The sequence below is a fragment of the Cyphomyrmex costatus genome, unplaced genomic scaffold (genome assembly GCF_001594065.2).
Source record: "Cyphomyrmex costatus isolate MS0001 unplaced genomic scaffold, Ccosl1.0 scaffold1049, whole genome shotgun sequence".
In the NCBI taxonomy this organism is placed as follows: domain Eukaryota; kingdom Metazoa; phylum Arthropoda; class Insecta; order Hymenoptera; family Formicidae; genus Cyphomyrmex; species Cyphomyrmex costatus.
Window position 1 is genome coordinate 1 of NW_017275007.1, and position 14,202 is coordinate 14,202.

The window sequence follows — 14,202 nt, forward strand, 5'->3', positions numbered from 1 at the left end:
TAACGGTAGGGTAATGACTGAATTCATTGGTCTCAGAGCGAAGATGTACGCATTGAGAGTTGTTGGTAGTAATGAAGTAAAAAAAAATAAAGGGTGTCAAGAAGAGCGTGGTCGCGAAAACGATAGCATTTGACGATTATGCGAAATGTTTGCATAACGCGTACGAACAGTCGAGGCGTCAATCGCGCATTCAATCGTCGTTGCACGAGGTGTATACGGTTCTCGAAACAAAACTTGCTCTCAGTCCGTACGATGACAAACGATACGTCTTACCTGATTCAATTGCTACTCTACCTTGGGGACATTATAAAATACCACAAATCTTGGATACACAATAAAGTAACCTTATAATAAGATGCTTTTTTATTGCACGATTATTATATCTTTTGGGAAGATGCGTTCAATCAAACGAATGTTATATGCTATTATTGGATATATTACGAACAATTACTCATGTAATGTGTATTAATATAGTTTTATTATGGAATAAATACATCCCTTTACACAATATCAGCTTTATTTATCCACGAATTATGTGAGTTGTCCATTCCTAACCATTTCACGTATACTTCGTTGCCTCGTTTACGTAATACTTTCTCCACAAGATAGACGTCCGGATTGGACACTCGTTGCAGTTCGTATTCGTAAAAACCACCGGCTATCGGCTTTCCTCGATAATCTCTCAGCAGATACGTTGCAGGATTCGTACGTTGCACTTTGGCGATATGGAAGATCTCGGTCGACCAATTTGGTGTGTATCCTTTTTCGAAAATGGTCTTAAATTTACTAACACGTACTGGATCGTCTATCTTGAATTTCGTTGGGGGAGCAATTTTCACGTGACTGTACACCGTCGACAAGAGACGTTTTGCAACGGGAAGTGTGACGTCTATCGGACGCATTCCAATGGTTCGATGTCTACGACGATTATAATCTGACAGTAGACGCGACAATTCGTCGATCCATTTGTACGCGCCGTTCAACGTGAATACTTTCCACATGTTATTTTTGAGAGTACGGTTGAATCGTTCCACTACCGACGCTTTCATTACCGAATACGTCGAATAGTGATTTACGTTGTATTTCTGCAAAAGTTTCTGCACAGTGGCGTTGTAGAATTCCTTTCCTTGATCCGTCTGTAGATTCCTCGGATATCGTTTGTCCTCGCGAAATATTTTGGAGAACGCCGCGGTCACGTCGCTTCCGCTCTTGGTCTTGAGTGGTAATGCCCACGCGTACTTACTCAAAACATCGATAACAGTTAAAATGTAGTTACAACCTTTATTCAATCTCGCGTAAGGGCGCATCTCAACTACATCTGCCTGCCATAAATCGTCACGACCACGCACGACGACTCGACGTCGTGGAAAGTTTCTCCGCGCGGGTGCGTGAAGCTCCTCCGCGACTCTCCGTTTCTCGACACTCATCACTTGACGTTATAACATTTACGCGTGTCTTTTAAATAATCCTCTCCTATCATTTTCACGTTAATCACGTCTGTTTTGTATCGTGCGAGACTTTGATTTACCAACATGTTATCCAATTCATACGTTCCTTATTACTGTTGCTCAATCAACGATTCAATTTATGATAAATCCAGCCTCGCGAAGTTCCTCGAGTATCGACAGTATTTCGTTGTCGTGAGCGTTATTGCCAGCTGTACGAGAGGCATCGAGCAACTGAAGACGGTCCACCAACTCATTCGGATCGTCCCAATGAACGTAATCGACTTTGTCGTCGGTAACTCTCATAGTCGTCGGTACACCTGCACCCAAACTCATAGTTCGGTGTGCAGATACGAGTGGACCGATAATATACTTATATTTGTATCCCTTGTTACTTTTGACAGGCATTTCAGCGTTATGACGACGTCTATGTGCATTCGTTGTCAACAGTATACTCTTGTACGTTTGCTTATCGTTCTCGGTGTAGATGTCGTCGTCGGGAAGTCTCTTGAAAATTAATTCGTACAGACCTGGTGTACCCTTGTATCTGTTTCCATCGATTATTATGGTATCGTCTGTATCCACATCGAATTTTTTATCACCCATCATTGTACCGTTCTCATCGAAATAAACACCGTACACGAGATCGATTTCATTTCTCTTGTCACCACTCAGAAGAGCATTGATGTATATGTGTCCTAACGGTCCTAGCTGACTGTTTAATCTATCGCGACCCTGAGGTGTACTTAGAACTTCTCTAACAGACGTTTCGAGAGATGGATCAGTACCGTTGGAGGTTTCAAAAACTTCCTCATCCTGTGTCGAGGGGAAATGGTGTTGCGAATCTATCGACTTTGACATAACGTTCGACGACTGTTCTTTTAACGGAGATCGATTTTGTTTAATTTTCTTGGAAATTACATCATCATTATCATCGTCATCGTCATTGTCACTGTGCTCACGTTTACCTTTCAACGTTTTCACTTTCACGACATCCCTAATTTTCGACGATTTGTCTCGCTCGGTGATATCAACAATTTGTCTCAACGGTTCTACGATCGGTTTGAATTTTTTCTCCAGGGCAATTTCGCTCTCCATTATGCCCGTTTTCAACGCTCTGTGTTTCTTACGAATCGACTCACGTGTTTTCGCAATCAATTTTGCGGTTCGCTCACGTTCGGCGATGTTCTTCGTATCGTTCATATCGTTGCGACGTCACAATAGACACTGCACGATTCACAGTATCGCGAAATCGTCGAAGCCACGTCTGTACCTACCGTTATGTAACGCACTGTCCTTGTCGATAACTACGAAGCCGTATTTGCGTTGCCAACACAGATGACACAGCGTGCAAAATTTTTCATAAGACATATCGGTATTCACGTGATCGTTGTAAATGTGTTTCAGATTGGTACCATCTTGTTTGAATAGAATTAGAAAATTCGCATTGTCGCGTATGAGATGCTTTGGTATTTTCGCGTATGTTTGACAGAGATAAAAACAATCGATACTCGCATGTCGACCCATAGCGAAGTATTCCCTGATAGTATTCTGCTTGTCGCAGGCTACGTCGTCGAATACGAAAATCGAGTTCGGAAGCGCTTCGCCAGGTGGAATAACGTCGCCATTATTAGAGAACGCGTAGTAACCAATATCATCGATCGATTCTAGCAGCTCCTCGAGATATCGATATTTAGGTTGAGACAAAGATTTCGAGTAAACGTAAACATTTTCGAAACGTAGACCGTGTGGACTCTCTATCAAACTTAACAAAATATTCGTTTTACCGCAATTGGAGGGTCCGCAGATGATGCAACGAATCGTACTAGGTAGCGCAGAGCCGTGTCTGCACTTATCTCTGACAGTTTCACGCGACATCAGTCGCGTCTTCCGATCGAGATTCGATACTCCTATCGTTCGAGATTGTCGCACGAATCGCATTTGTCGCTCTCGTGACGCGCGTGCGCGGACTTCGATGCGACACGGGAGAGTCTCGTGCTATTTATACCGCGAACAGACGAGCATTTCACACAGTTTGTCATCTATTGTGACTAGTAATCGTTCAAAAATGTTTATCCTGATAACAGAAAAACGTGACATTCTCGCTTTTACCGCCGAACAACTGCAGTACATACCAAGAATCGTTTTTCTGTGAGATTTTGAAAATTATATAGAACAGTTGTGGGATCGATTACCCGATCATATAAAAGCCGATACTGAGGTGAAACGTTGTCGTACGTGTTTCGAGCATTACAATCTTCCGGATCAACAAACGCATATAGACGGTCCACCGCCTCTTATCAAGAATTGTGTCCAATGTCTCACAGATATGCAAAAAACGAAATGATATCTGCGCACGGCGAGGGTTTACTGAACGCAACGATAAACGCGCTTCCATTTGAATTACATATACCTGGATATCAATTTTGCGGACCTGGCACGCGACTCGCGAAACGATTAGCTCGCGGCGATCGAGGCATCAATCAATTAGACGCAGCTTGTCGCGAACACGATATCGCGTATTCGCAAAGCAAAGACCTAGCCAGTCGACACATTGCTGATCGAGCTCTCGCCGAGAGAGCACGACAGCGTATTACAGCAAGCGATTCGACGTTCGGTGAGAAAGCCGCCGCGACAGCCGTGTGGGCAGCCATGAAGGCGAAGACAAAATTGGGCATGGGTGTGAAGAGGAGGAAAAAGTCGAAGAGGATTTTATCTGTAGCGAAACGCGGTGGTTTCCTACCGATTTTACCAGTGTTGGGAGCGCTCGGGTCTTTGATCGGAGGAGCAGCTAGCGTGGCGAAAGCGGTGGGTGATCGTAAAGCCGCTCGACGACAACTCGAAGAATTGCAACGTCATAATCGCGCGATGGAGGGTCGCGGTCTGCACATTGCACCATACAAACGCGGCGGTCGTGTGAGGAAGAGGTCGAAGAAGGTAAAAAAAAAACATGGAAGAAAACGATAGAAACTCTTAGATTACCGATCTCTGGCACCACAACGAACGAGCAATTGAGTCGTTCGGCGTATCTTTTAAAATTACCGTTCTTCAGAGGTGTATTCATGCGCGATGCGATACCCGCGAAATCACGTCGTAACGAGTGCGGTATCGTGAACCTCGACGATTCGACAGCCCCCGGTACACACTGGGTCGCTTACGCGAAGAGGGGAGACGAGGCTGTCTACTTCGACAGTTTCGGTAATCTCAGACCACCGAGGGAACTCGAACGATATCTCGGAGGTAACATTACGTACAACAGACGATCATATCAGTCGTACGATCAAAGCATTTGCGGTCAGTTGTGTCTGCGATTTCTCTGGGAGATCGATTGGAAGAGGAAGAAGCTCCTCGCGTGATATATTGCACAGCGATCCGAACAGTCCTGCGGTAACTTTCGTGCTACGATCATGTCGTTGACTCTCACACTAACGGGAAGAAACAGTGTCCTCGCGGCGAATTATTTCCCCGCTTTGGACTTGAGCGATAGCGAATACGAATTGGGTCTTACGAATTTCGAAACGTACAACACGATACCGAACGTCACCTCCTCGAATAATAAATTCCACTTCGACACAGACAACATTACGATCACGATTCCCGTAGGTTCGTACGAATTGAATGATATCGAAAAGTATCTGAGGACCGCTATAGTTCACAATACATTACCGAGTACTATCAACAACGACGAACTCGAAGAATTCGACGAGATAGATCTAATATACGAGGACGAAAAAACTATGGAACGGGCGAAATCTGTATTGATTCTTTGCGCGAACGAAAACACCATGAGAAGTGAGATCAAGTGTGAATATCTAGTGGATTTTTCCAAAACGAACAGTATCGGTTCATTGTTGGGCTTTTCGACGTCTCGCGTGTTACGACCGAACAAGTGGTATGCGTCGGACGAACTGGTTAAAATTATGAACGTGAATATAATTCGTGTTGAGTGTAACATTACCTCGGGTGCGTACAACAACGACAGACCGGCACATACGATACACGAATTCGCAGTGAACGTTCCTCCAGGATATAAACTATCCGTTACTCCAACGCACGTCATTTATCTCCCGGTCATCGCACGAAACATTACCGATATAACGATACGTGTAGTGGATCAGAACGGACAGTTGATCGACTTTCGCGGCGAAGAGATATCGATTCGACTTCACATACGACGTAGACGTTAGGGGATACTATGTTCGAAGGCGGAAGATGCTCGTCTTGAACGATTCGTACGACGGAGTGAACGCATCGCAAACGTCGACATTGTGGCAACCGTTCAAAAATCGATACGATCGAACGAAAAGACGAAAAAAAGGAGGTCGATTGAACGCCACAAACGTCGCCTTTCTACGATCTCTCGGATTCGTGAGAAATGAATCGTGATATCCTGAAGATCGGAGGTGCTCCGATCTTCGACGATCGCATCGTTAAAATAGAGACTCACACTTACAATCCGTACGCTAATACTACATTCGGATACAGCGATGAAATACGGATACCGATTCAACATCAGGATCTCTACACGTTACCGTGCGAAAGTTTGCTCTACATCGAGGGAAAGTTCATTGTGCGAAGGAAGGAAGGAAGTACCAACTGTCCACCGAGACTGTCGAATAATTGCGTCGCATTCATGTTCGACGAGATTCGCTACGAATTAGACGGAGTGGAAACTGACAGAAACAGAAACGTTGGTATTACGAGCACAGTTAAAAATTACGTTTCGTTGACAGTTGACAGAAGCAGAACGTTGGAGAATGCCGGATGGCAGCTTACATTAGGTCTAGACGCATTATTAACAAGTCGATCGATAACTGAAGATTTTAACTTTAGCGTACCGCTTAACATACTTCTGGGATTTTGCGAGGATTACAAACGTATAGTGATAAACGCCCGACATGAACTAGTCCTGATACGTGCGCGTAACGACAACAATTGCGTTATCGCGAGCAACGCAGACGACTATACATTCACGTTATCGAAAGTGCAATGGAAGATGCCACACGTGGTACTGAACGACGTCAACAAATTGTCACTTCTGCGAACGTCGGAAAACGGACGGTATCTCAGCATGGGATTTCGATCTTGGGATTTGTACGAGTTTCCTCTACTTCAGAGCACGACCAAACATTCGTGGGCTGTGAAGACAACGTCACATTTGGAAAAACCGCGTTACGTGATCTTTTCGCTTCAAACTGGAAAGCGAAACGTATTCTCTAAGGATACCACTCATTTCGACGCGTGTGCTCTAGTAAACGTAAAACTATTTTTGAACTCTGATTTTTTCCCGTACGATGATATGAATTTGGATTTCGAACGTAATAAAATCGCAATACTATACGACATGTATGCAAAATTTGCGAAATCATACTACGGCCACGAAACATACGAAGCTTTGTTGTCCGTCGCGCAATTTGTTTCAGCCGCGCCGCTCGTGGTGATCGATTGCTCTCGTCAAAACGAATCTGTGAAAAGCGCTACCGTGGACATTCGTATCGAATTCGAATGTAGGGAAAATATTCCATCGGGCACCACGGCCTATTGTCTAATTATTCATGACAGAATAATAGAGTACAATCCATTGACAAATGTCGTTCGTAAGATTATATAACGATACACGTGATTATGTTTTTCTCAACTCAATTTAGACGATTCCATATGGTAATGTAAGTTTTCCCTGTATCTTTACAAAAATAAACTATATTTAAAAAGAAAAAAAATGCACCACGTTCATTGACACTCTTATCTCCTCGTTTCCTGTATCTATTTTTAGACACTCTTATCTCCTCGTTTGCATTTGTCTTGTAACCGTACTTTTGAGTGTCGGCACAACTTCGTCGCGTCCTCCAAAAGAAATCTAATTATGCGAAAGCTCTTAGTTAGAATACGAAATACTTAAAGGAGCAATAGTGCGGTTCTTCATTAATTCTTTCGTGATTCGAGAATTTACAGTAGTGGACAAGTTACTTTACTCAGCAAAGATCTTAATCGCTATCAAAAATTCGTTGGGCGCCAGGCACGAGAGAGCGTGCCACTCTTCGCACAAATCGTTAGATAAATTACTCGGACAAGAAATTAAAGATTACGCGGATTCTCGCGACGGAACTAAACAATTAGCTCAGCCAACGGAATTGGCAGAGGGGAGTGGTTCGCGGTTAGCGGGGAAATTGTCGGAGAACGATGGAGAGACTGAAATAAAAGCACCAGAATTAATAATAACAATAAAGAGAAATCAATATATTTAATAGAGACTGTACAAAAGTGTTCGAAAGAAAGTACGTTACAGCGTTGACCTTCCGCGCTCTGATATGCGGCGCAATAACAATAAACCGACTATTAACTGGCCGTCGACAACGAAGTAAATTCGGCAATAATTCGCCGAGCAGAAATATGCGACCAAATCTAGATCTTATTATGTTAACAATAATTACTTCGTGAATAATTAGAACATACGATTTTACATTAGACGGCAACGGTTCTCTAATGCGCAATAACGCCAGTCTCGGCTTTAAAGAATTCTCAACAATTAACAATTACACAAGTGACTTGGCGGCAACGAGGGCGAGCAACAACAATAATTATACTTCTCAATAATCTCAGCGTCCGAGCGAATGGCACGCGCCTACGGCAACGATTACTTTAAAACGCCTTGAGGCGGTGAATACGACATCGGGAACTCTAACACGAAATACCGAGTAACGCGCGATCCACTCGAGACGCATTTCACATACCGCGATCGGTGGTTTTACACAAATTATAAGATAACGCTCGCCTCACCACGTAACGATCCCTCGTTGATCCTTCAGAGGAAAACCTCCGCCTCTAAATTTCTCGGCAACGATAGACAGCATTCTCAGTTCCCAAAAGCTCCGGAGATCCCGTGTCCTCTTTACATGAACTCGATCACCGCGCAAGTGATAATTGGGAGCATTCGCGGATCCACGCAGGCCGCTAGGCCCCTCTCCTATCGGGCCGCTCTTTATTCTAATTGGCTTGTTGCTGTCGCGCAACCCCGCGACCAATTACAGTGAGTCCTGCGGGTTGCGTATCCTTAGAGTGTTCGGCGCGCTTTTCCAAATTAGCTGGCCGAGGCTTTCCGTCTTGATCAGCGGTCTTCTATCGCTCTCCTCAGAAGTGGAGGCGGCTGCCGATGTTCGGGCCGTGCTGAGACGGTCCCTTATTACGTCTCTCTCCGAGTCGTCTGCAATAAAGGTGCGACAATCACCAAATAATATCAAAATTATCAGAAGTTACAAAACAATACGACCTGCGTGTACCGCGCTCCTCGAGGACACAATCGGGATCTTCTTCGGTGGTTTCTTGCTTCCTCCACGACGTCTTCTTTCTTCCTTCCGTAAGTGAGGCGGCAACATTATACGAATCTAAGATAACCACCGCTCACGTTCTAATGTGACTAATAATCGTTCTTTAAAAATCTGAAATTACTAAATATTTTATATAAAAGAATATACAAAACGAAACAAAGGATAGAAATTTGGCACGCTCGCTTGTGCCCTCGCCCTTCGAGTTTAGAGGACACAGGATCTCCGTGCAAATGCACTCGCGAGTGACGGACACAAAGTGTCACGTCACAGTCTATTTTTAGACAAAACATACCACTCCTCTCTCCGCACTCGCAGTATGCGATTAATAGTCGAACCGTACGTTTCCGCTGTACACGTACGCCGCGATGTCTCTCGCTTTCCTCGTCGCTTTCCTTTCCGTAACGATATCCGCGTCGACGCCGACGATACAAAATTTAGTAAACGTCGAGGTGATAGAATATTTGCAGAAATATGGTTACCTGAACGAGGTGGACGTAACCACTCACACGTCGATCGAAGATGAAAAAATTAAACAGGCTATCGCATTATTCCAAGAATACTATCAAATACCAGGTAACGGTGCGTTGAACGATAATACATTACATCAAATGCGACAACCGCGATGCGGGTTACCGGATATGTCACACCAGGAACAAAATAGTGTTGTAGCGAAATGGAGAAAAACGCATCTTACGTGGAACTTCCACTTGGCAGACGCAGATACATTGAAAACTACGGCACACGCATGGCTTCTTCGTATGGGAAGCGAACACATCTCTAACATTTGAACGTCAAACGTTAAATCCAGACATTTTAATATCGTACCGCGAAGGATTTCATACATACGTCGATAGCAGACGCAATGAGATCTATTCCGGTTTGTTCGACGGACCTGGTGGAGTACTCGGACACGCGTTTGCACCTACGAACGATCTCGTGCAAACCACAGAGATGCACATAGACGGATCGGAACATTGGCATATATATTTAAACGAAAATGTACCAGACAACAAAGTGCATTTGCTTTACACGTTAACGCACGAGATCGGACATTCATTGGGAATGTCGCACAGTACATATAGAGATTCCATAATGTTTCTTTACGTCACCAATAATACCGTTAAACTCAGCCTAGAGGACAGTTTAGCTATTCAACGTCTGTACGGAATAAAAAAACCTAATGTAGTGCCGAGTACACGATCACCACCGGTAACAACTAACACAACGAAAACAACATCAAACAAAAGAGATCTGTGCGATCTACAGTACGTAGACAATGTACTGGTGTTGAATCATCGCATTTTCGTTACCTATCGAAACACCATGTGGATGATAGACGTTAACGGTAAGAGGTATAAAGGACCAATCGCGCTAAACGATTACCTTCGTTTTCTTCCGGCGAATGTGAAACGCTGCGTATCAACGACCATCTGGAAAAATTGTAATATTCGTGGATAATCAAATTTACATGATAGACTATCTGAGTTTACGATTGAAGGACGGTTGGCCGAAACGACCTAAAGTTACCCACGAACATGCACGTTAACGCAGCATTGGTCACCAATAGAGGACAAACGTACGTGATCTTCAATGACGATAGCGTAGCGTTACTGAACGAATGCGATATGACCGTTAACGGATATCACACGTTACAGTCGATATTTCCAGGAATACCGCCATCTCCTACTCTAGCCTTCCGATATATCGACGGTTCTCTTTATTTCCTACACAGACGTCAATATTACAAATTTAACGAATTCACCAGAACGGTAACGAATGCTGATAAATTCGACATGAAAATACTCAACGTTAATTGTCCCACAGACGGATTACTCAAGCAATTGCAGGATCTTCTTACTCGACTGCTCCAATCAAGTAATTCACTCACAAGCACCGCGTTGGATACAGAGGACGATTAACACGACGTTTTATGTAAAAAAAAATATATATCACTTAGATAGGTACGCAGAAGGTCAGTGTGAAAGAACGAATCGTTCGAATAACATCGTGAGAGAGACATGTACGCGATTTCAAACGACACCCACGACGACACTCGACATCTCATGGAGCGTACCAATGGGAAAAAGGAGAAAAAATCCAACGAAACGAACAATCGAAAAAGACGATATGACGATATGGAAAACGGAACAGATACGTAGGTATTATTTTTTATTACATTTTTTCTTATCTAATTATTTTTTTCTTTCGTTGCAGAACCAAAGTAGTACGCATCTTGGAAAGAAGATATCCTTTGTTACAGGATACAAGTATCTGACCGTCGGTATCGACGTTAAATTGTCCTCCGTGGTGACTATCGTTCTTGGAGACTGTCACGGCAAGGAGATGTCCCTCTCACCGACCGTAGGAGCGTACCAATGGGAAAAAGGAGAAAAAATCCAACGAAACGAACAATCGAAAAAGACGATATGACGATATGGAAAACGGAACAGATACGTAGGTATTATTTTTTATTACATTTTTTCTTATCTAATTATTTTTTTCTTTCGTTGCAGAACCAAAGTAGTACGCATCTTGGAAAGAAGATATCCTTTGTTACAGGATACAAGTATCTGACCGTCGGTATCGACGTTAAATTGTCCTCCGTGGTGACTATCGTTCTTGGAGACTGTCACGGCAAGGAGATGTCCCTCTCACCGACCGTATGGAGCGAGCTCGTTGAAAAAAAAAAGTCATATTACCGCTTTTGCAATACGAAGAAACCAAAGGAAAACGCACGCCACCGCCGATGTACATCGGAGACGTGACATTGCGTTTCGGTCGAATTAACAGTATACCGATGTTACGTCTGGATTCATCGTCGTCTAAAGTGACGACTTATCCAAAAGCACCGTTCTCAATTTGTTCAATCTCGAATATTGCGTCAATCGTCTTATTTCCTCGTTCAACGCTGTAACTGATACCATCGATAAAAAAAATTACGCGATGATAAAACACCGCAGACGAATATTATAGACCGATTATGCAATGTTACTTATGATTAAGTGGTAAAAATTCTCAAGACAGCGTATCTCATCGTTCGACCTTACAATTAGTCGTAACATTCAACGCGACCTTTTGACTCGAGATTACGAGAGCATCGCACTCGCGCGTTTTCCGGCGCGCGACGTCGAATAAATTGATTGATATATTAGTATAAATAATAAAACAACAAATATTCTGAAAAATGAATGAATGATTTCAAGGGTGATATGAATCAAAGGTACTCTTTTAAATAATAAAACATTTAATTAGTCACTACTTAATTTAGACATTATAATTATCATTTATAAGTAAAAGGTTTTTATCATCGTTTCAGAGATGATATACGTATACGACTTTTCAATCGTGTGTAAATATAATGTCAATTTTCTACGAAGACTCGCAGGAATAAATGAATACTGTACGAATGATCTTTTCGACGACAAAACGTGTAACACATTTATATTTATTATCTACTTTCTTTATTTTGTTTTTTATTATCTTGTTTTAAAGACGAACTATTGTTAAGCGATGTCTAAATTAAGTATTGACTAATTAAAGGAATAAGATAAATCATGTAAAATAAATAAATATCTTTTCACTCAATATGCCACCAGATGTGACCTCTTGTATTTACGATTTATTTCCTTCGACTATTTCGCAATTTCCACAAAATCTCGTTCAAAGTGTCGTCGCGACATGTATTTTTTCATGGTTTTCCGATAACTTTACAATTTATTTCCTTAGACTTTTCGCAATTTCCGCAAAATCTCGTTCAAAGTGTCATCGCGACATGTATTTTTTCACGTTTTTCCGACAAAAATTACACATCGCGCTATGCGATTTTCGCTATTTTTTTCCATCTTTCGACTATTTAAATAGATTGAATCAAATCATATTTGTGCATTAACGATCTGAACGGTTGCGTGTTTTTGTGAATGTCTAAACTACTTGCGCGTACGTAACATCAAACATCATGCATTTACTGGATCCGATTAAAATATTCGAAAACGAGGAAGAGGAGGAGGAGGTGAAGATTATAGTGGAGGTTGTAGTGGAGGATGTTGAGATGGAGGATGAAGAGTACGAGGACTACAACGCTGACGAGGAGGAGAAGGATGATCCTCCTCATGCAACCTCTGCTACATCCCCTTCTACACCCTCTCTTGTAGAGGATGAAGAAGAGGAGAACGAGGAGAAAGAGAACGATCTTCCTCCCATGAATTTCAACGAGGTCGACCCAGACGACGTCATTCAATTTGTGATGGACCTCCTGCAGGTGGATGATGTGGAGGAGTTATGCCTCCTCCTCATCTGCCTGCTGGACGAGGAAGCTGAATAGGTTAGTTTATAATATACTACGTATAAATATCAACAATGCATTATTAATGTATGTTAACAATTAAATAATGTTGCAATTGAGATGAGAAAATACTGATACTAAGTTTTAGCCTTGATAGAAACGAATGACAAAAATTATTTTTTTTAAATAGATATTCTATCTTCATGAAATTATTAAAAAGTATTTTTATCTTTATTATTTACTTGTTCTTATATATTAGCCCAGTAAAATGGGAGGAAATTTATCGATTTGGTAGAAATAATGGTTACAGGTCTGCAAATTTGGGAACAAGCTTATTTTGTGCTCCCTTTGAAGTGTTCAAAAGTCCTCACCCCTACCCCCCCTCTGAGAGAAATGGGGGGAGAAAAAGTGGTCCAAAAATTAGTTTTTCGAAAATAACTCAAAAAGTATCAATTTTATCAAAAACAAAAACGTTAAAAAAGTTGTAGCTGACAAAATTCCGCACATTTTCTTTTTTTATTTGCCTCTCTACGACCAATAGAAGCCGAGATATATTTTTTTTAAATTTCGCCTTTTTTGAGGCAAAACGATTACGCGTACGCGCGTCGCGCGTTTATCGCTTACATCTCGAGAATGGTCATTCGTATCGAAAAATGTTTCAAATAAAAGTTGTAGAGGATTTAATTACGAACAATTTCCTTTTTTAAACATTTCCGTACGATTAATATTGACAGCGATATGATTTTTTTTAACGAGCGATAAGTGATAATAAGAGGACGTATAGCGGTGAAATTTAATAATAAGAAAAAATGGATAATATGCAGCTGATATGGATTAGGAAATATGATAAGGCATTAGTAAATTATTTACATTAATATTTACAATTAAAATTATTATTAAAATTCTTAGTTAATCCGTTGTCTAACAATATGATTTCAAGATCTTTGCGTTACATTAAAAAATAAGGGATATTTGTGGAGAATAAAAGTTAAAAATATTGAAATATGTTAAAATGAAAGTACAATAAATTACGATAAAAATTATTCTTTTTTTTTCACGACACTGATACGAAATAATTACAACGTGACATTGTGTTCTTCTTCTATTTGGTCATTCCCTTCAATGTCATCGTTGTCGTCAAACTCCTCAC

At 41.8% G+C, this 14,202-nt stretch overlaps 2 protein-coding genes and 1 pseudogene across 2 annotated transcripts; all 3 read left to right on the forward strand.

The window, feature by feature from the left end:
- Positions 1-5,820: 5,820 nt before the first annotated feature.
- On the forward strand, positions 5,821-7,056 carry LOC108774047 (uncharacterized). The gene has a single exon (XM_018540056.1). The coding sequence runs from the start codon at positions 5,821-5,823 to the stop codon at positions 7,054-7,056; it is 1,236 nt and encodes a 411-aa protein (XP_018395558.1).
- A 2,079-nt stretch (positions 7,057-9,135) lies between these two features.
- LOC108774054 (matrix metalloproteinase-19) lies at positions 9,136-9,558 on the forward strand. The gene has a single exon (XM_018540069.1). It carries the CDS (start codon positions 9,136-9,138, stop codon positions 9,556-9,558), a length of 423 nt encoding a protein of 140 aa, XP_018395571.1.
- Positions 9,559-9,862: 304 nt separating this feature from the next.
- LOC108774063 (matrix metalloproteinase-19-like) lies at positions 9,863-11,743 on the forward strand (annotated as a pseudogene).
- Positions 11,744-14,202: the final 2,459 nt, after the last annotated feature.

Excerpts from the sequence above, each read along its gene's own strand:
- LOC108774047 (XM_018540056.1), top strand. The coding sequence starts at position 5,821 with ATGAATCGTGATATCCTGAAGATCGGAGGTGCTCCGATCTTCGACGAT.
- LOC108774054 (XM_018540069.1), top strand. The coding sequence starts at position 9,136 with ATGTCTCTCGCTTTCCTCGTCGCTTTCCTTTCCGTAACGATATCCGCG.